The sequence below is a fragment of the Brachycentrus maculatus genome, unplaced genomic scaffold (assembly GCF_059751285.1).
Source record: "Brachycentrus maculatus isolate JH-2025_06_01 unplaced genomic scaffold, ASM5975128v1 h1tg000142l, whole genome shotgun sequence".
NCBI lineage: Eukaryota > Metazoa > Arthropoda > Insecta > Trichoptera > Brachycentridae > Brachycentrus > Brachycentrus maculatus.
The window spans coordinates 1,678,357-1,702,734 of record NW_028280895.1 but is presented as its reverse complement, the minus strand read 5'-3'; the positions used below and the strand labels follow the sequence as shown (position 1 = coordinate 1,702,734).

The following is a 24,378-nucleotide window of genomic DNA, read 5'->3' as shown; positions in this document are numbered from 1 at the left end:
CAGAATTCGGAATAGGGTATTTTTGTTTTAGAGGAAAATTAGTAGAGTTTATATTTCTACAGCAGTCATGTTACTAAGTTTACATATATGGTTATGATGGCCATATTTGTAATGTGGCTATAATTGTGCGATCTACATAGCTTGTAATATTTTTTGATATACATAAACATATTTTAAAATATTCACAAAATACTTTTTTTAATTGTCAAATAAATATTCATTCCAAACGATGTGATCCCAAATTATTTATAATAGAGAATATTATTTTTTCCTTATAAAAGACGATGGACATACGTGCTAGAAAGAGAAAGAATGTACTAAAAGAGAAACAAATCCTCGCACCTTTGTCATTCAACTACATTTTTGTATTCTTCGTGATTTTCCTTCACGTTTTCGTAAATGTCGCACTCCATAGATGATACATACCTTTCAATGGTATGTATGTACACAGTGTGACGGTGTATGTGCATTTCGTAATTTCGTTTGATATTTGAAGTTTGAAGCAATTTGACTTTTGGCGTGCCAAATCTGACGTCTCCTACTCGCGAGTGACATTTGGTTGAATAAAGAATTACAATCATATTTGATTTTGAATTTAAAATATAAATATCGTAATTTTACATTATTGTATTCAATCAAAAAAGTAATCGAGCTATCAACCGTCATATTTACGTCATGTTATGATACGATTCTTGTGGTTTTTACTCTGCATTAAATTAAATAGTGATTTACGGTACATGTTAGCGATCGTATTCGCAGATTAGTGGATTAATTATTGCGCTTGATAATATAAAATTATCATTAATTGTCTCTGGATCCCGCCACTAGCTAATACAGCGTCACAGTCGCAAACACATTTCACTTTTATTTTCCTCACCGTGGAACCGGTTGTGTTAGGTTGTGCTATCGATGTTGCAATAAATTTTCTATCAAAACACGAGCAACATGGCTCCAAATTTAAGCAAATTAATGGTAAATCCAAAATATCAAGCAATTGGAGCCGTATCGGCACTTGTTGCTGCTTGGTACTTGAAAAATGGATACTTCAAACAGAGGTAAGATTTTCTAATATGTAATCATATTCCTTGTTTTTAGTGAATTTAGCCAATTCTTACGCAATTGACTTAAAATGTTATCTAATAAATAGTGTCCTTGTACTAATTGTATTAATTTCTAATATTCCATACAAAATGTGCAGTTTAATTTCCAAATAACCTTTTGATTTGTTTCTATATAGGTACATAATTTTACAATCGTAATATTCCCTGAAGTTATTTATTATAATCCGTGGAAGGACATTGATCAGATATTATCATCGCATGACTTAAACTAATTGCAAATTTTAACTAATTAACTACACATTAGATCATCTGACTAGATAAGAATTAAATGTTAATATTTCACGTTTTTTAAACATTTTTTCAATTGATTTGTTTAAAAAATGAGACTACAAATATTTCTTTAATTCAAATGCATTATACTGAGGAAATTGACCAAGCCTATGTATATTTTAAAAATAGTTTGATATTTCTAACTTCAGTTTTTGCAAGTTGTAAAAAAATCAAATGCAGTTATCGATTTGTAAAAATGAGAGTCACCATATATATGTTGCTAAGTTACACTCTCTTACCTATCAGGGTTATTGGGAAATATTATGTTTAGCCAAAATATAACCACAAATCATATTTTAGCTAATTTCTTTTTCTATAGCTTGGGCATGACATGGTGGATTTTGTTTGAAGTTAATACATTAATCAAAATGTTATGCAGTTTACATTTGTCGGTTTTCAAACACACTTAGTTTGTACAATGACTTTTCACCCGTCTTTACTACAATAGCAAAGTGAGCTGCTAAAACGGGATTGAAGATAAACACTGCCTTCAATGTTTGGTATTGTAGAAATGAAGTCTACTTAAACTACTGTTTGCCCGACTTATTGAATCTCATAATCACCTTCAAATCCTGTCTTTGGTTAATATTATGAATCTTTAACTAAACTAACATATAATATTAAAAAAAGTGTTTTACGACATGTTTAAAAAACAAATAATTTCTAAAATCCATTTACATTGTCCACCTTGCTACTTGGTAAAGGCTTTTTACAACATTTTATGCTTATATTTTTCAAATATTTTAACAAAGCATACCATGAGGAAAAAATACAATTGATTCATTACATTTTGACATTTACGAGGTGATTGACAAATTTTTAACTTCTCGTAAAAATAACACTTTTATACAAAATATCAGTTCATACTACACATATCGCTCACTCTTTTCAAGAACTTCATATATAAAAAATCATCAATTTTCAGTTGTGCATGTTTCCAAAATCCCCAGAAAATGTACTATATCCCAGCAAAAGCGGCATATTTAAAACTTAATATTTACCTGCCACAGGGCAGAAAATGTTGATTTTGCATTTTGAAGAAAAGCTATTGTTTAATTATTTTTTTAAATATTTAATATTTTTCAAATGGAGAAAAAACCTTCAGGTTTTACCTAAAAAGATCTGTTGCACAGTAAAAAAATCAATAAGTGGCTTGGTATTTATTTTTCATACATTGTATTATATTTTTAAACTTTAAAAACGATCTCCTGAAAAATCAAGTTTTTTGATTTATGACGTTGTTGAAAGGAGTGAGCGATATATAGATCGGAATATGTACTCTTTAGATATATTTTCAACAATTTATAGAATACAAATATTCTTTAATATTCTCATAAAACGCACGCGCATCGGGAATTTTACATATTCTCTCGCTACAAAGGTCAATGGTTCATTACCTTATGTAGGTTTTTTATTTTGAATACCCAATGCTTGCATTATGTTTTTTGCTTTCACCATTGATTTCATTTATCATTGTGTATATTTTTTAATTAACAGTACCAGAAAGATTAAGCAAAGTTTACATATTTTATATCCTACCTATGTCTAATGTAAATTATTGTTATATCTCATTTCTGGAATGTTCCAACATGATGTCCTTGTTGGAAAATATGGAATATTCAAGTGAGATCAAAGTGTGGTCTAATGATCGGTGTCGCAGACTTTGAGTCGGAGTTTCTTGGTTTGAAACCGCTCACTGTACTATAACTTGACTCCTATTTTATTCATGGGACACTTATGCTTAAATATCATGAAATTGAAATATGTGTGTTTTCAGTAAGAATACAAATATTTATTCATTTATTTTAATAAAAAAAATGAAAATGGACTTAAATTACATTTAACCTACACAATACAGTTAACCCTTTGGTGGACGCTATTTCGTGGGAATACTGCAAAAATTGACAAAGTAAATTTGATTAATTTTGACACTAGCCCATTAAATGATTAAAACACTGCGAGTTTTATTAATTTGTTTTCAATTTTTAATTTACAAATAATTGTACAAATAAGTATTTGTCATGGCAATTCGTTTCAAACTTTTGGGTTGTTCTATTTTTGTAATAAGCTCTTGATGTATTTTATTTTTTCTACTACTAAATAGTGCATACAGACGCATCAACCTTAACTTCCTTCTCGGGTACAGATTTTATATTCTAAGATATAAAATCTGTCTGCAATTTTCATGCAGATTTCCATAAAATGTTACATATTCAGGTGGCCGCCTTAAGATAATTGATCAATTTTTGTATGTGAAATGAAATGTGTCATTTTCCTTTCCAGTGCCAGACCGAGGAGACCCAAAGCCGCCCAACCAAAGCCGGAGGACCAAATTCAATACATGATAGTGGAAAAAAATTCAAAGAAATCAAAACCACAAGTAGATGCAAAGTTTTTTTCCCAGTTAAAGACCCTTCTGAATATTATGATACCCGGATTCTGGTCTAGGGAGAGTGGCTTTTTATTTCTTGTAGCGGCATCGTTGGTCGCCAGAACCATGTGTGATCTTTGGATGATACAAAATGGAACACTTATTGAAACGTAAAGATCTTTTTCTACTTATATCTTCTTTATATATAAAAGTTGTTGTTTATGTCTTTGCTCTATGTGTTCCTTTGCTGGTACAAAACGCATAGGTAAAACTCGGCCAACAGATGTTTTTTTAGCTCCAAATTTTTATAAAAATTATTGCTGCAAAATTGCTAGCAAATTTGTTTACGTAATTTTAAAAATACAGTTGAACTTCCGTGATTGAACTTGGAAGTTTAAGAATTTTCTTAGTGTATTTTGACTTCTATATAACAATCTCTAATTTCTTTATAATTTTTTTTTCTAAGATTTGTCTTCAATAATTCACCAAAAATTTAAGAATTTACCAAAAAACATGGAATAAAATATTCAGTATCCAATAAGACAGTAATCCCTATAAACGGTTTTAATTCAAGAAATTTATAAACCAAACGAGAAGCGTTATTATTTTTGAGAAATCTCAAGTGTGCAGTTACTTAATTACCTTTCACGCACATTTTGATTGTCAGTGTTGAAATAGTTGTCCAAGAGTTGAAATAAATCAAATAATTTTTACTAAAATCACAAAAATTCAAAGACTGTTTTCCAAATACACACATTTACGTAGTTGCATTTGATCTAAAATTATGTACATACATGTGTATATTTTTTATGTGATTTACCCTCAATCATGAATTAATCACAACCTGAGTATACCGTTTTAAGAAAGTTTTGAATTCTGGATATAGCTAAATAATTCATCTATCCGTGATAGTCGCATAGCACACATTTGTGTAGTTCTACAGACATATGTGATAACCGTCATCAAGGTGTTAAAGACGGGTAGTATTTAGTTTTACAGCTAGATTTAATAACAAAATAATAGAAATCAGTATTTTAGCATTCTATATTATACGTTACATGCGTGCATAGCACAAACATAATCTAGGCAAAGTCCATATTGAAATGAAATGTAAATTCCAGACCAGTCACCGCATGAATAAATATATATTGTTATAGAAGGATAATTCGGAGAGTGATGACCATTTCACTATAATAAAAATGTATTCTTTACCTCAAAGCTGAAAGTCTAAAAGCCTTTTTTTAAAATAATAAATACAGAGTTTCTGTATGGATTTTTAAAATCCCATATTTAATACAGAATAATAAGATAATTCATGAAAAATATAAATTCCTTTTCTTCAAAAGAATACTACAAACATGACAATAATATATCGCGCACAGTTAAAAGTTCAATAAGTGGCTTCACATTTATTTTTAATATTTTGTGTTATATTTTGAAACATTAAAAACGTTCTCCTGAAAAATCAAGTTTTTTGATTTATGACGTTCTTAAAGGAGTGAGCGATATATGCTCGTACAGTGTGATCAACCGGAATAATAACTCTTAGGATGTTTCATTTATCTACTCAGACTCTTAACAAATTGCGTGAACAAACCTTTTTTTAAATATGTATTTATCAATCATGTCACCATACTGGCTGCATCACATCTAGGATTAAAATTTAGATTGAAAATCCATTATTTATTCAAACTCTCCTGGGGATTAATCCAATGACCTCTTGCAAAGGACAAATTAGCTCGCTTTTTTAAATCTAAATGTCACTTGGTAAACATAACTTTTTCTTAAAATGTATTGTGACATATCGCTAACTCCATTCAACAACGTCATATATCAAAAAACTTGATTTTTCAGGAGATCGTTTTTAAAGTTTAAAAATATAATAAAATGAATTAAAAATAAATATCAAGACACTTATTGAACTATTAACTGTGCAACAGATCTTTTTAGGTAAAACCTGAATGTTTTTTCTCCATTTGAAAAATATTTAGTATATTTAGAAAAATAATTAAATCACACCTTTTCTTCAAAATGCAAAAACAACCATTTCTACCCTGTAGCGGGTAAATATTATGTTTAAAATATGCCGCTTTTCCTAGGATATAGTACATTTTCTGGGCATTCCGAAAACATGCACAATTGAAAATTGACGATTTTTGATTTATGACGTTGTTGAAAGGAGTGAGCGATATGTTTCGATGCATTCCGCACCATTTTCCAACACTGTATGTGAAGTTATGTCCAAATTGAAGAGTTGTGTCCTTGGGATAGAGAGTATAGGGAGGAAGAGGCTTTTTTATATTGTCAATTATGGGTTTTTCTGTAATTTATATTCTTATCAATTGTGTAAAAATTGAGTTAATTTTTTTATAACTATATTTTATAATTTTTATGATTTCCACTTTACTGTTGTTATACGTGTGCATGATCGTTGTCTATTAAATGGTTAGCGAACTGTGTAAAACTATTATTTATGTAAAATTATGCGGAATGCATTTATACACGCATCACAATAGATCTTAAGGAAAATTGAATTTTTTTATTTACCAATTAAAATTTAAATAAAAAATAGATAGATATTATCATAAAGTAACTGCCGAATCAATTAATGAAACATGCTCACCTCTGCACTATAGAATAAAATAAAATAAAATCAAGCGGAATTAATATGTATATCAAATCATCACATCAATAATTCTTCTTGATAAAAATGAAAATAAAATTGGCATTTAAACTTGTAAAAATGAATGTACTGGCACATAATAAACACTAGAGTTTAATCATATGTTAGGTTGATGCATAAGTAATATCGTATTTTTTCATGAAAACAAAAATAATTTTTTTCGCATATACTTTACTTATTCAGTTAATTACATATTTTCAATTATTTTAAATGACTTTCTTCCATCTTTCTGTCAACTTTTTAATCCCATTTGAATATAAACTTTTGGGTTTCGATGCAAAGAACGTTTCTAGTGCTGTTTTCACCTCCTCCATTGTTCTATATTTTTTTCCATTATAATAATTTTATAAAGATAAAAAAATGTGAAAATCAGAAGGAGCTGAATCAGGAAAATAAAGTGGAAGGTTCAAAACATCCCATTTCAGATTCTTAAATTTATGTTGTGTTAACATCGCAGAATGTGGCCGCGCGTCGTACTTGGAACCCGTTCCAATGCGATGCAGATGCCTCACCACCGTAGATTGATCAATATCCATCGTCAATACAATGTCCCTGGTATTTTGACGGGGATCAGCTTCAAGTATGGCTTTCAGTACATCATCATCGGTGGTTGAAGGACGTACCGATCTTTCTTCATCAGCTGTTGATGATTCCCAGATCTGAATTTAGCAAACCATCGTTGACTGCTTCGAACATCGATAGCACCTCTGCCGTCCACATCACGTATGTTTTTGGTTGCCTCAGCTGCATTGTGGCCTTTGTCGAATTCAAAAAGTAAAAGTGTCGAATATGCACTCTTTACCTGACATTTAAAAAATTCACAAGGGCTCTATATAGCGCAACCGCTAACGGTAAGCTGAATAATGTTTAAAAAAAACCCTCCTTTATATGATACAAAAACAACACTAAGAACAACTGTCAACACAGTTGGTAAACAAAAATATGCCACAGATTATGTAAAAATACGACATTGCTTATGCATCAACCTGATATAATTGTATTTATTATATGTATTGTTTGTATTTTTGTCTCCATAGTAATTTTAGTGTTTTGTTTTTAGCGCTATCATTGACATGAACAAGCCACTATTCAATCAGAGACTGCTGAAATATTTCTTTGCTATGCCAGTAGTAAGTATGTTTACTAAGGATTAATAAATGAGAACATCTAAACACTACCAGACTTTTCTAAGTAGACTAGAGTCTGCTAAGAATGTCCTGGAATTTGAGGCATCCTTATTATGCTTAAAAATATATAAATAATAATATGTATAAGTGAGCTAACATTACAGGGAGAAATATCTCGGTCTATTTAAATTAATGTAAATATTCTATCTGTCTTTAATAACACAAATCATCTCTTATTTGCATTTTATATAATTAAACATTTTTAATAATTATTTATAATTAAATTTTTCATAATTAAACATCCCTTACGATGCTAAAAACTTCCGCGCGCTCTGGTGATATGTATTTTGTACACCATATGAAAATGTGATTTAAAAACGGGAAAAATGTGAACATTCCGAAATGTTACTTTTATTGACTATATTTGAAGTTGAAATGTATCAATTTTGTAATGCTAGCTCTGATAAGTACCTAAAAAAGAAAAAAAATACATCGTAAGTATCCACCACAGCTAGTGCAGCGATACAACCATCCCTGACGGCCTCTTGTGGGCAACCCGCGTGCGCGTGTACGTAAAGTGAGGCACGCACGCATACGCTGAGAAACATCTGTGTATTGGTGATTCTATCCCCGGTTCATTTTACAATTTATTTATTTCCGTCGCTGCAAATAAATAACTTTATATTATGATACTTTTATGTAACACGTAATAGTATTACGGAGGAATACAAAAAAATCTGAGCCCCTATCTGTTATATTTAATACTGATATTCTCATTTTTAAACTCGAGTTGTTGTAAATACATATCACCGGGAGGGGAAGGTTAATCTACTTATAGGTTTTTGGATTTTCAACATTTCCAGTCTCAAAAACAATTGGAAAACATTCCATTTATATCAATATTACAGTGGAACCTCTCATAACGAGTTTAATTCAGTCCAGCATCTTACTTGTTAAGCGAAAAAAAAATTCCCATAGAAATCAATGTAACTAACTAACTAACTAACTAACCATCACGCAGCTTCCCCGCAGGGGTAGGCAGAGAGAATAGAGCGCCACACCACTCTGTCCTTGCAAACATTCTTCGCCTCTTCCACGTTCATGCATCTCCTCATACATACCCGCCGATTGTTACGACTCCTAACCTGACCACTTTCAAGTATTTGGCATACCTGATCGTGCCATGTTTTTCTCGGTCTTCCTCTGCTTCTTTTCCCGCTAACATTTGCCTCATAAATTTGTTTTACCGTTCTTTCCTCACTCATTCGTTCTACATGTCCAAACCATCTCAACACACCTTTCTTAATTTTATCGATAATGCTTATCTCAGCTTTGCATTCCTTCCTTATTTCACTATTCGCACATCTATCATACATCGTTTTGTTACACATTCTTCTGAGAGATCGCATTTCGACTGCATTCAGTCTACTTTCATCCTTCTTTTGCCAACTCCATGTTTCACTTCCATACATTAGAGTTGGAACCAGGACTCCGTTGTGCACTGCCAGTTTAGCTTCCGCTGATAGGTTTTTATTTGCTATAACTGATTTCAGTGCACCGTTCACTTTGTTCCCAGCATTCACTCTCCTTTCTATATCTTTATCAATCTTTCCATCCCTAGAAAACATACTACCCAAATACACGAAATCATCACAATATTGGTTAATAGAAATCAATGTAAAATACGATAATGTGTTCCAGGCCGAAAAAAACCTCAATTTGTTATATATATATTTTTTTAATGATTATTCATTACTTATAAATTTTTAAGGATTGTAAAAACATGGAATATAATTCAGATTTGAATAAATTTGAATAGTTTTGAATAAATGATGAATAAATTTAAATAAATTTGTAGCAGGAATAGACACCTCTTTATTAGGGTGATGCTTCTTAATGTACGATGCAACAGTTTCCCATGCTTTCAGCACATCTCTTATTGTGCTAGAAGATTCTTGCTCTGCTACTTCCTCCTCCTCCATTAACAAACTTTTCTCCACAATGTGTTGCTGTAAAACATAATGCAACTCATAAGCTGTTCGGTGGTCAGCTCCTGACTGTACTCTTTCACAAGCTCTTCAATATCGTTGTTATCCACCTCGAGTCCCATGATATTAGCTAATGAAATAATATTATTTTTTGACATCTCATCAAAGATGAAGAAGAATATGGAAGTTATCTGGTCAAATTATAAGCTTAATAATAAAAATGAAAATGGTATTTTCTGGCGTTTCTCATGTGTGTGATTATAATCCGGGATTCGGATCTCACATACTAATATAAGAGTTTCTGCTTAGTAAAAAGCTTCTTTACATCTCACCAATAGATGTCTCTAGTGAGGTTTTAGTGATTCATGAACAAGGTTTCTAAATTAGTTCATATATATATAGAACTTCCAAGAATTTGAGTAGTGTGGTTGTCAATAATGGGTAGAATTGGTGAATGTTACACGTGTGTAAAGTGATCACTTAAACCAGCCTATGACGGTCGTAAGCCCCGTAAATGCCCAGACTTCCATATTCTTCTTCATCTTTGATGAGATGTCAAAAAATAATATGAAAATAACTCCTGTAATTGGAGATAATCCAGATTTTGTGAACAAGTATTTGGACACACTCAAAATGTTCTAATGAAATAATCTCGTTGACTGAAGGCTCCACAGTTACTGTTTAAAAATCACATTTGACAGCACTCTGGCCAAAGTTTTTTCCAAGCAGAAGTGAGGGTCCTCTTGGTAACTCTTTACCAAGCCACGAAAGTCCCGGTTCACAAGTGAATGTGGTGAAAAAGGGACTTGCCCTTCCTCTGTTACTCGTTATGCGAAACATCACTTGTTAAGGGAGCAACTTTTACCTTATTTTTTTGCTCATTACGAGAGTTGCTTGCTATGAGAGATTCCACTGTATTTTACAAAATTGTCTTTTCGCAGGTTTCCTTGGTCAACAATGTCATGAAATGGAGTATCGGGGAGTTGAAACTTCACCTACGAACAAATATGACTCACCATCTTTACAGTCAATATTTAAAGTAAGTCATTCATGTATTAACAAATATTAATGCAGCATTTACTTCATAGATTTCCATAATCAAGTATAATTTTTACAGATCTATCTTATTACTTACTTACTTATAACCCTTAACCGCACCCCATGGTGCATAGGGCACTGCATCGAATTGACGCAGTGTTTTTTTGATCATTACTTACATGAAGGCAAGGTGATCACTCTTGCGCTTCAGGAACCAGTCCAGGGTAATATTAAATAAATATTACAGTGTAAAATCACTAATATTTATTTTCACCCCCCCTGGGAATCAAACCCGGGGCCTTCAGCACGGTAGCTAAACACGCTGACCATTACACCACGGAGGCGGACAAATCTATCTTCTAAATAAAAATAAAAACTCAGTGACACCGCTTCCTTACAATGACTCCTCCAAACTATCTGCTCTTAAGATAGTTAAAGGTCTGCAACAAGTACTAATGATTAGTATGTTTTTGTTTTCTTATAGGGGATTCACATACTATAAAATGTCTAACTTGGACAACAGAATCGCAAATGCTGACCAGCTGCTAACTACTGATGTGGACAAACTTTGCGACACTGTCACCGACCTGTATAGCAACATTTCCAAACCGATCCTGGATATATGCCTTTATGTGTACAGATTAACGGTCAACCTGGGAGGAGAGGTAAATTATACATCTTAAATTTATTGATAGATGATTTCATATATTTGGGTAGTATGTTTTCTAGGGATGGAAAGATTGATAAAGACATATAAAGGAGAGTGAATGCTGGGAACAGAGTGAATGGTGCACTAAAATCAGTTTTAGCAAATAAAAATCTATTAGCGGAAGCTAAACTGGCAGTACACAATGGAGTTCTGGTTCCAACCCTTATGTATGGAAGCGAAGCATGGAGTTGGCAAAAGAAGGATGAAAGCAGACTGAATGCAGTCGAAATGCGATCCCTCAGACGAATGTGTGGCAAAACGATGTTTGATAGATGTTCGAATGATGAAATAAGGAAAGAATGTAAGGCTGAGATAAGTATTATCGATTTAATTAAGAAAGGTGTGTTGAGATGGTTTGGACATGTGGAGCGTATGAGTGAAGAAAGAACGGTTGAACAAATTTATGGGGCGAATGTAATTCGAAAAAGAAGCAGAGGACGACCGAGGAAAACTTGGCACAATCAGGTATGTCAAATACTTGAAAGCGGCCAGGTCAGGAGTCGTAATAATCGTCGGGTATGTATGAGGAGATGCATGAATGTAGAAGAGGCAAAGAATGTTTGCAAAGACAGAGTGGTGTGGCGTTCGATTCTCTCTGTCTACCCCTGCGGGGAAGCGGCGTGATGGTTAGTTAGTTAGTTAGTTAGTTAAATTTATTGTTCAAATAAAGCGGAAAATCATCCCAACTAAGCTATGAAAATTATCATTAGATTTTTTATTTGGTTTCCGTTCTTTAAGAATCGGCCCAAATAAGTGTTAGTTCCAGCTAAATTACCTCAACTATAAATGCCCCTGTTTAATTAAAAATACAATATTAAAAAAAACTATTGAAATATTTATTTCTGAATAAAAATTAATAATCTTGATTTTACATTGGTGATATTAATTATTTTCTCTATTTCAGACTCCTGCCATGATGTTAGGATATCTAATGTTCTCCGGAGTTCTTCTCACTCATCTGAGGAAACCTACAGGTATAAATTTATTATTCCATCATATATATATAATTACAAATTAAAATAATGTGCCTTCACTGAGTTTCCTCATGACAAGGGCACACTTTACAATACATATTTATATAAAATCATATGAAAGAAAATCGTTTATGACGTGCAATCAAATACGACATGGCCAAATGATTTCACTATCCATGCTATATAGCATGCTCTTTTACATTTAATTTATATTTTTAATGACATGTATGTATGTAGCTCTATTACCATTTAATAGAAATACAATAATATTGTCGACAAAAAGCCTAATTCACATATCGCTCACTCCTTTCTACGACGTCATATATAAAAAATTGTCAATTTTCGGTTGTGCATGTTTTCGGAATGCCCAGAAAATGTACTATATCCCAGAAAAAGTGGCATATTTTAAACTTAATATTTACCCGCTACAGGGCAGAGTGTTGTTTTTGCATTTTGAAGAAAAGGTTTGCTTAATTATTTTTTTTTTTAAATAGGTTTTACCTAAAAATATCTGTTGCGCAGTAAAAAGTTCAATAAGTGGCTTGATATTTATTTTTAATACATTTTATTATATTATTAAACTTTAAAAATGATCTCCTGAAAAATCAAGTTTTTTGATACATGACATTATTGAAAGGAGGGAGCGATACGTAATGGTAACAAAAGATTGAGTTGCACAGGTTAAATACAAAACCTATTTTTAAAATGTAATATTTGTAACGAAAAGTTTGCCATTCTTACAGCCCGTATGACAGTCACCGAGCAGAAATTAGAAGGAGAGTTTAGATACATTAACTCTAGGTTAATAACAAACTCTGAAGAGGTTGCATTTTATCAAGTAAGTACATATATAAATGAAGTTTTCATAATAAAGCAATATCTCAAACCCACTTACTCATTTTTTGGGGGAATCTAAAAACCCCGCAGTATCTAGATTTTGTGTTTTATTATGTAGTACAGTAGACGCTCTTTTAACGGAACCGATCCAAGGGCAGATAACGAAAAAGCCCGTTAAAGAGAAGGTATTGCAAAATACATTTTTTTTAAAAACACCTTTGTAAAGAAGATATATTTTTTTTCAAAGTAGGCCTACAATGGATTAAAAAATTATGTTATTTTCTCCTGCTTCTTGGTTGAATCAACTTTTTAAAGGCGTAGCCACGCCATTTTTTTAAATGGATAATACTATTGTTATACTGCAGTATATACCTCATCTACTGCAGTAGAATCCTTCTGCTACTGAATGTAAATGGCGCCACCAGAAGTTCAAGTTTCTACTTGTCTGCTTGTATTTTGGGCGCGAGGCATTCCTCTTTACTACTCCTTACTACTCTTAGTTTGTTACTCTTCTCTTCTTTGGTCCAACGTCTTTACTACTTGACACCATTATATGGGTCTTGTAATTGTCACGATAGTGAAATACTTCCATATATGGGATATGACACGAACTACGCACGGTGAAATGTTCTTTTGGTGTTTTTATGTACACTTCAAGAAAAAATATGTGGAATGCTCCGCGGGCCGCAAGTAGACACCTGGCAAGCCGCATGCGGCCCGCAGGCCGCGCGTAGGCCACCCTTGGTCTAGATAATATGCACTCCCTGCACTTTTGCCTTTTCTGTAATTTTTTATTCAGTGACTTGCGAGATATTGCCATTATGAATGGTTTGTATTGATAATAAAATAATTGAATTAATTTACTTCCTTACCTTTTTTTAATGCCTTGATGTATTTTTCTTAATTGCTGTAAATTAATTGATACAAGTTATTTTTTCAATGCAGGATGTTTGAAATGATTTATTTGTAGGGAAACAACAGAGAGAAACTCACGCTGATGGCAAGTTTCAACAAATTGACAAACCACTTGAGGAAATTCCTGGAGTTTAGAATATTTATGGGAGTGATTGACAATGTTGTAGCTAAATGTGAGTAACATGAACACATACATATATTCCATTACCAGATCAATAAAATAATAATATCCAAATAATATTTTATGATATTTCAAAACAGGTTATATTTATATACGGAAAAATGGTCTTTAATTCAAAACTGAAGGGGACAATATATTAACATATTGTAGCCGGGCGCTTCGAACAATAGACTCTAGCCTATAGCGGGTGTTTTTCGCGATTATCGCAAAAATATATCGCTTTCTTAAAATTGACACAATTTCTAAACCAAATAATATTTTCGATTGAAATTTTCAAAGAAATCATATACTTATGACATTTGATCATCAAAAATAAATTATAATCATAATTTTTAATTAAGTATTCAGTATTTCACAATTTTAGAACATTGTAAACTATAAAAAATAGTCTTCCCTTCCGAGGTATCATTCCCTATACAATGCTAATATAATCAAATAATAACATACCAAACAGTAAACAAAACAGTCCGAGCGGTATGAAAAATAGTCCAATACGTGAAATGGCTCAAACTAAACTTGAGATTGAGATCGCATAAAAACTCTAGATTTCTGGGGATGCCTTTACAAGCGACACACTAGCCAATCTGGACAAGACATCTCAAATAACGTCAACAGACTATCGCCTAGCACCCAGGTAGCAGATTACCCTTCAACGCGTTTTATTTCACGCTGATAACAAACCCGTATATTGCCGCTTCCCGCCGATAACCGACAGTCGGCAAAAACGGCATTTGCCGTGTCCCGCAGTTGACCGACAGTCCGCGAAAAACGGCAAATGCTGTGTCCTGCCGACAACGTGTTAATTGAAAAAAATTGCTCAAAACACATCGTTTGCGGAAAACGCTTAAAAAAGTCTTTTACATACTGTTGGTAGAGAGCGAGACGCTTGTAACGTTCAGGTTCTCTGCGTCCTATATGCCCATACCATCTCAATTATCTTTGCTCCAATTAATGTCTGTTACGCCCAGGCTTCCACGAATCCGTGAACTCTTTATTTTGTCTCTAAGGGACACTCCCGCTGACCATCTGAGCATTCGCATTTCAGCGGATTCTAGTTGCCTAGAGAAGGCGCTATACATAACTGCTTGTATAATTTGGACACTGTTGTCTGTTGAGAAAACATCGATTGATTTTAATGCACTTGTATAATATGCGCATAATATTTTGTTTACAGATTTTGCAAGTGTTATTGGATTTTATTCTGTCTCCCTTCCATTTTTTGTTATTAATCACAAATTACTGGCCGCTGATAAGAGTGCGAGATTCAGGGTAAGTAACTGAAAGTTTACTACATATTTGTTTTTTCTAGTCGTCAGTTGTCAGCCAAAAGTGAATAATGCTTCAAATGTGTTGAAAAGTACATATTTATCACTCGCATCCCTTTAGCTGGCAATATTTCCTATATAATTATTTCAAATTATTATCTAGGAGTACAATCTGTTATTCCATCATAATATTTATAATAGGGTAAAAACAAAAATAGTTTTTCATACATTTTAACTGAATTTTTGACATTTAGTTTTTAAAAAAAATTTAATAAAAATAAAATTACGTTGTATAAAAAATTATATGTACGTAGATACACATATATAATTTTTATAATCTACGTAATACATATACGTAAATTATAAAGAAATACCTTTATAAATCACTTTTATTAACTGCATTTGTTATTTTATTCAATAAAAATATGAATTTCCTTCTAAACTCTGCTCCGCATAAATTTGTATATGGAATTTTTAAAGTTAATTTGCTGATTGGTAATGAAAATTGTTTTCTGGTCGTATTAATTTTGAATTAACGAGCTTTTACGTAATTTAACAGTGATGATTAACGATAAAAACGTAAATATTTTGTCAAAATATTGCATTTATGGCTGTCAAGTTGTTTTTTCTTATTTAAATAGGTCTGTGTGTAAACAGTATTCTTTAATTGTCTATTAAAGTAATTATCTATGGTGATAGATGACAGACAGCGTGTGACCAGCAATGGACTGTCGCTAACTGGCTGGGAATGTACGTTTACAACAGCTCAATAGACAAGCTTTATCTGTGCACGAGGAGGGGGCTCTGAAACATAGGAAATGTTCCCATTCATTGGATTGTTATGAAAAATTGTCTCGAGGACTTTTTTTCGTCTCAGAATGTCAGAATGTCAAAAGGTCATTGGAATGCTCAGTATATTGGCTTCGCAATTGTCCCTGTATAAATGATAATTTTTAAAATAAATTTGTCAAATAAAATAAAGGTGAATAAAAAATGTTTAATTATTTTTAGCATTATTATACATATGGTCGCATGCTGGTGAAGTTAGCGGAAGCGATCGGAAGGCTGGTTTTGTCAGGAAGAGAGCTGACCAAGTTAGCCGGCCTCACGTCTCGGGTCACGGAACTAATGACAGTTTTAAAGGATCTGAATAATGGCATCTATGAGAGGACTATGGTTGATGGGTCTCCTCAGCTTACAAACGGAACAGGTAAAATTGTTTTATATTTCAGATATACCCATATCTTTTTGTGTGCCAATCTCTGTCTTATAGTAGGTCTAACTTCAAACAATGTCAACCTGTTCGAGAGTGTAGCCGTACATGGTCGTTCAAACAAAACTTTCCTCAAAGGAGTATGGGCAGTGGCGTGCACAGATAATTAATTAGGGTAGGCAGTAGAGGTAGGTAGTAAGGTAAGCTAGGTACTACTTACTATGGTAGGGAGTATATGTAGGTAAGCTAGGTACTACTTAGTAAGGTAGGGTAGGTACTGGTTGCGTTTTTATATGTCACGCGGGTAAGTTGCTTTTCTGCCCAAATGGAATGTACACTTTTATAATTAATGTTTTACTTAGTAAATACCACTATTTCTTCAAATCTACTGTGACACGTGTTTCGATGCATTCCGCATCATTTTCAAACACCGTATGTGAAGCTAATTCTAAATTTTAGAGTTGGGTCATTGGGACGTTGAAGGTTGAAGAGGGGGAAGTAGCTGTTTCTTATTTGTATTTAATTTTTATTTAATTTTTTTATTTCTTATCAGTGGGAACATAGACAATAAGGGGGAGGCTTTAGTCATTGTCATATTGTTAATTATGTACACTCCTGAGTATACTTGGCATACATGAACAGCCAGGATTATAACCGAAGCCCATTTATTTCTGTGAAATTTATTTCTAAAATAGTACTTGTACTGCCATCTATGGCTGTATTTAAACACTCAACCCACACTTCAGATTATTTTTCTGTTTTACCCATGACAACAAAGTTTTTCGTTACATCATCGTAATGTTGCTGTCAAAGAAAATACATCAAATAAAACTTAGATAATTTTGATATAAAACATGTTTACTGGTCTGAATATTTTTTTATTCAAGAAAGTATGTTTACTGATATTCCATTTTTTATTACTACATAAATGTTTAAATTAATTTTTTTATGTTTTTTCAGATTCAGCAATGGCACCTCTTATTCCAAACTCGGGAAAAATTATTTTCGAAGACCATGTGATAAAATTCATTAAAGTTCCACTCGTTACACCAAATGGGGATGTTTTAGTAAAGGACCTCACTTTTGAAGTCAAGTATGTATCGACAAAATTATATTGCATTAGCCTCTCATGGAGTATGAAGGATCCTTGTCTGTTAATTTTATTAAAAATAGAAATTGTAGTGATATTCATGGGCATTCTCAATTACTTAAAAGTTTTTAGTTAATAATCTGTAATACCAATTAATATAATAATACCGTAAAACGGTACTACTTGAACTTTGATGTGTAACTTGAGTCCAGTACAAAAAAATATTTAGATCTGTATTTGATCTATAATAATGAACGTATCGACATGATTCATTGTTTCCCTGACAGGTGACACTTATTGTCACGATACATTCATTTTTGTAGACCAAATACAGATTTAAACCTTTTTTTGTACAGGGCTCAAGTAACATATCAAAGTTCAAGTAGCCCCGTTCTACGGTATTTTAAATTTAAATAAAATACCTTGGCAACACTGATGGTTGAATAAGTACTTAAATTCACTACATATTAGTTTTATGACATCACATGATCACAAAATTAGTTATTGTATATTTGGATACCATAGATTATATTTATGGTAAAGAATGAAAATTAAAATAATGTGATAAAAAAGTCACTTAGATACAGTTTAGTTCACAAAAACTCACTCTCTGTCAGGTCAACTAATATTAACAATATGATTAATTTTCATGAAATATTGTTTGTGACATTCAGATCGGGAATGAATGTTTTGGTATGCGGACCAAACGGATGTGGAAAATCAAGTCTGTTCCGTATTCTGGGAGAATTGTGGCCCATGTTTGGTGGCACACTAGTCAAACCACCGCGTGGAAAACTCTTCTACATTCCACAACGCCCGTACATGACTCTCGGAACGTTGCGTGATCAGGTATTTTATCCAAATATATTATAGAGTTGCATGATAATTTATTAATTATTTATATATTTATTATTATTATTATTTTACACTTGGATGAATTTTTCTTTATATAAATAATGTATAGTAATGTTGGTTGTGAAAAATCTAATATCTCCTGAAGTTGTTCACCGGTTGCTTCGAATCTATCTATCTGATGAATTTCACAGCAACACACGCAATACTAAACATTGCTTATGGCAGACATCATGCTTCTTGATTAGTGTTACCATGTTGCATTTTAATGCATTGTTGTTTCATACATTTTGAATTTTTTCATCGCATCACAAGCATTGCGAAATTATGCATTTTAGAAATGTGTTTCTATAGTCTTTCTTTTCTTCTCAACCAGACTGAGCCGCAGCAATGCGCGACCGGATATAAATAGTTAGAAATATTTCATAATGTAGAAATTGACTTTCAGGTAATTTACCCGCACACTCACTTGGAGATGAGTCGCCGCGGGCGTACGGACGCGGAGCTGCTCAAGTATCTGGACTTGGTTCAGCTCTCGTACCTGCTCTCCAGGGAAGGGGGGTGGGACGCCATCGCAGACTGGCTGGACGTCTTGTCTGGTGGAGAAAAACAAAGAATTGCTGTAAGTTATTATTAAAATCATGCTTAAATAAAAATTTTACTTTTCCATCCAACCAATTATTTCAGGAAGCTGAACTTTTGGAGCTACGAGAAATCTATTGCCAACCGTGTCTTAAATATGTTTTCGTGCGCCAACATTTATTTCCTAAAAATATGAATTGATCTAGCCAAAGAATGAATAATTTACTAGAAATATCTTTTTGCAAATCCAGAGAAAAAAAAGAAATATCTGTATTTGGTCTACAATAATGAACGTATAAGTGACACCTGTCAGGAAAACAATGAATCATTTGGATATGTTCATTATTGTAGACCAAATACAGATCTAAATAAAAAAAATTGTACTGTGCTCAAGTAACACATCAAAGTTCAAGTAGCCCCCTTCTATGGTACTTCTTCTTTTAAGGGAGGAAACAATTGTCTGTCAATATACCTGATATTATATTATAATGTACATTGTAAGTGTATTGGAAAATCACAATCACAATTCATCAACTACTAAGTATACAAATGAATTTCAGATGGCCAGACTTTTTTATCACGCTCCGCAATTCGCCATCTTGGATGAGTGCACCAGTGCTGTTTCAGTAGACGTGGAAGGCTCCATGTATCAATACTGCAAGAAGGTATGTATCAAAATCTTTACAATGATATCTATGCACTATATTTGTGGATAAGGATCCATCTTTAACCCTTTCAATACATTTTTTTAATTTTAATAATTCATGTAATATTTATGACACAAAATATTTATTGTTATTTTAGTTTGACGGGAAAAACAAATATTTTAATAAATGATCATATTATTTATTGATTATTGTAATATAAATAATAATTGGGACAAGTTGTCCCAATAGTATTGGTGAGTGGGTCGTATGTGTCCCAACAGTATTTTATGATAGTAAAATAGTGGAGCATATAAAATATATGTTGCACTCATAAAACTCATAAAAAACTCTTGCTGCACACTAAATAAGTAAAATAAAATTATAAATAGCTTACTTGGCAATTCCGAGCACAGCGCATATAAAAACGCAGTTAGCAATAAGCGTGATACGTGTCTACTGTTTGCTGGCAACATCTAGACTGACAAAATTTTATAGAAAAGAAAAAAAGCAGACAGCAACAAAGCAGACAGTTTTGACTTGTTTACGAGCGTATGACCATACAGTACTAAAATCCCAGATCCCAATGCATTTGTAAGCATTTAAATTGTTTTAGTAATTATTAGAAATTCTCTGGGACAATATGTCTAATGAAATTATAGACAGTAGATAAATGTAAAACTGTGTATCAAAGTTTTTGGTTGGATCCTCCACTAATAACTTGATTCCTGTCTTCTAAAACAGTCGGAATATTTGCATTTTGTATAAATACATATTTGAAAATTGCTAAATAAATTGATATATCTGTATATTATAAGAACACTCAACATATGAAGTATTGCAATATGAATTTTCTATCTTGGGCGAAGTTGTGATATAAATATATAAAGTGATTACTTAAAGCAACCAATGAAAGGTCATAAGTCATATAAATCCCCAGGGTTTATATCTCCTCTCCAAAAAACTTATCTATCTCTGTTGAGATATTAATACCCAATCTGTGCATTACAAAAAAAATAGAATAGTAATAATGGTTTAATATTTTTTCAGGCGGGGATTTCGCTGTTTACAGTATCGCATAGGAAGTCGCTTTGGGCGCATCACGATTATTACCTCAAAATGGACGGCAGGGGAGACTTTAAATTTGGCCTGATTGCGGAAGATACAGAAGAATTCGGTTCGTAAACCGAATATGGACATCAATTAGATTTTTCCTTCAATCAAAAACATAAATCGTTAACCTGTCTACGCTTTAATCGTCAACCCGTGGAGTGGTGAATTTAAATCAATTAAAATGATGGAAAATGCTTAATATTTTGTATGTTCATATTATATTTTCAAAATCATACTTAAAGATGTCAAAACATTCTGTAATTGTCAATGACGTGATTTATCTTAACATACCACTACGTTTGTACCACTCCACAAGTTAAAGATACTTAGTATTTTTTATATTAATTTTATACTTCTGATAAAAGTGCAATGCAGTTAGATGAATACATTATCAAAGAAATCCACTACGAGTATCTCCATTTATGTCATTGAAGTGTTTTTGGGTAGAAACCATATTTCCCACTCCCTACTTTTGCAGTTACGTTCCGGTCTCCATGACGAGTATTGTATTCCTGATATTTATACTCTATCAATATCAATATATTTCTATAAATGTATTTATATTACATTTCCTCTTCCTTAAAACATTCCCTATTATTTATTTTTAATGTAATGTGTTAATTTAAAATTGGAATGGATTAAAACAGAATAATAAAAACTATTTTCAATCGACACGCTTTTGTTATAAAAACTGTAAAATGCTGTGTAGCTGAATGACAATATTTTTTATTTCTTTAGATCAGCAGTTCCCATCTAGGTAAATGTATGCTTTTATTCAGAAAAAGAATATGTCACATATAATTTACAAAAATGGTCTGCTAAGAGGTACTCAACATTAAGAAAGCTTGGGATTCCTTGGTTTACGCCATGAATGTTGAAACCATGCAAGTATTATGGTCATTAATATTTAGCAAGGAACTTTATGATTGTATATGTCACAAAATATCCGCTTTGCTCCAGCGGAAATATTCATCGAAGAATGTACACCTGTTTTGAGTTTTTACAATATGTATATTATTTATTTTTTGACATCTCATCAAAGATGAAGAAGAACATGGAAGTCTGGGCATTTACGGGGCTGACGACCGTCATAGGCTGGGATTCTTCATTTGTCATTTTTTGATGAGATGTCAAAAAATAATATGAAAATGACTCCTGTAATTGGAGATAATCCAAATTTTGTGGACAAGTATTTGGAAACACTCAAAATGTTCTATATATATTTTTTTTTAATTATTATCATATTTTATTTTTTCTTTACTGCTGTTTGTATGTACCTATTTTTTATTATTAATATAACAATATATTATAATGTAACAAATACGTAAAGCCTTTAATATAAACACATCCATTAAAAAATCCTTGAGAAAGTTGTGATTTAGTAAAATGTATATATTTTAAGTGAAAATGCTTTATATTTGTATGTATTAATAAACAACTGGTGTGGTGTATTGCATCACTAAATAATTGATCAGTTAGCAGGATGAAATCCTTATTTTGTTATGTCGAGAAAACTTATTACGTGAAACTAATTATTGTAAGCAAAAAAAACGAAAAGGGTTTACTGTATTTGCTTCATAGAAGGTTAAGTCTGTGATTTTTGTACAGAATTCATGGAATGTGTATTAAAATATATATATATATTTTTTTTAAACCCTTATCCGCACCCAATGGTGCATAGGGCACTGCATCTGAGTGTTATCTTGATCGTTTACACATGAAGGAAAGGTGATCAGCCTTCCGCTTCAGGTACCAGTCCAGGGTAATATTGAATAAATATTACGGTGAAAAAATCACTTATATTTATTTTACCCCCCTTGGGAATCGAACCCGGGACCTCCAGAACGGTAGCTGAGCGTGCTGACCATTACACTACGGAGGCGGACAAAATATATTATGCACCATAAATGTATTTTTGATATTTTCATCCTTTAAATAAGTAAACTAATCAAATAAAAAGTATGGTACATATATACAATTCACACAAATCAAATGTTTACTTGTAAATTTGTATATATTTCATACAAATGTATGATATTATTTATGAAATGTTACAATCAACTACCATTTAAGGTACCTACTCTATGATTGTTTCATTTTGCTTTAAATATTATACGATATATATCTGTAGTCTGTCTCTGCAGTGTAGCAGTCAGCGCATCGTGACTACATTGCTAGACTTAATAATTTAAAGAGTAGCAAAATTTCAGTAACATTTGAACAGTGTGTATTTTTTTATAAACTTGTTGCCGTTTCAACAAAAATCTCAGTAACTTCCTAACTGGATAATTGTAATGTTCAAGACATACCTACACGAATATTCGAGGTATCTCAATTTAAAACATAGTAAAAAATACATATTTTTACTAACTTTTACTGTTTTATTCATAAGATTTTTTCGTAGTATAATGTTCTTAAACTCCTAAATTAAATACCCTGTATAAAAGAAGAAGTTACCCTTTTTACACATAGGTTTTGTAGTTACCCAATCAAATTGTGATATAAACTAAATGTATGTAGAATGTGCCTTAAGTATGATAAACACATATTAATAAATCTGTTAGCTATGGCCCTCACTGTTGCACAGCTACCTTTTCTATATTATATGCAATGTGTTTATATGTTAAACTATTCATTGCCATTTCTTACATAATCGGGTAAATTTAACATTTTAGTATGCCTGGAATCTGTCAATCTTATGTACGCGGGTCCACTTGCACCCGCAGTGTTTTTTGTATTATATTCTATTAAGCAATGAAAAAAATATAAATGAGTTAAATATAAATTATTTTCTGATACGACAATAAATAAGGTATGACGTAAATAATTGTGAATCCAAAACGTCTGATGTTTGAGAGAGACGAACTCGAATTTGTTCTCACGTGGTGATATGGACAGACATTGTAACATTCGTTTACATTCTTTGAATTTTTTTTTTTAAATACAAAATTTAAAACATGAAAAATATGTTTTTTTAAATTTTCGAGAAAATTTAACTTACATATATAAAAATTACTATAAATATCTATGTACATATTACTCTTTATTGTATTTTGACTAGTATTTAGGTCACAGTAAAATTAAACACACTACATACATATTGCACTTAGTAAATAATATTCAAGAATATATATATATATATATATATATATATATATATATATATATATATATATATATATATATATATATATATATATATATATATATATATATATATATATATATATATATATATATATATATACGCTAAACGTCATCAAATTAGTATTCATTGCCAATTTACGAAAACAACGTTTTTACGAAGGTGAATTTTGCAAAAGAATATGATGAATGAAAATATTGATTATATCGGTTGTTATAAACACAATATGAGTCTTACACAATCCTTTATAGGTTGAGTAT

The 24,378-nt window shown here is 31.9% G+C and overlaps 2 protein-coding genes across 2 annotated transcripts in view; both read left to right on the top strand.

The window, feature by feature from the left end:
• Window positions 1–24,378, top strand: part of Tsr1 (Tsr1 ribosome assembly factor) — a 231,511-nt gene that overhangs the window by 173,939 nt on the left and 33,194 nt on the right. The gene's annotated exons all lie outside the window — the stretch shown is intronic.
• On the top strand, window positions 423–22,518 carry Abcd3 (ATP binding cassette subfamily D member Pmp70). Its single transcript, XM_088260771.1, has 15 exons — window positions 423–1,055; window positions 3,675–3,932; window positions 7,506–7,575; window positions 10,502–10,599; window positions 11,083–11,263; window positions 12,212–12,281; window positions 13,025–13,119; window positions 14,089–14,206; window positions 15,389–15,483; window positions 16,491–16,689; window positions 17,653–17,785; window positions 18,457–18,631; window positions 19,083–19,256; window positions 19,777–19,881; window positions 20,911–22,518. The coding sequence occupies exons 1-15, from the start codon at window positions 946–948 to the stop codon at window positions 21,043–21,045; spliced, it is 2,016 nt and encodes a 671-aa protein (XP_088116897.1). The 5' UTR covers window positions 423–945; the 3' UTR covers window positions 21,046–22,518.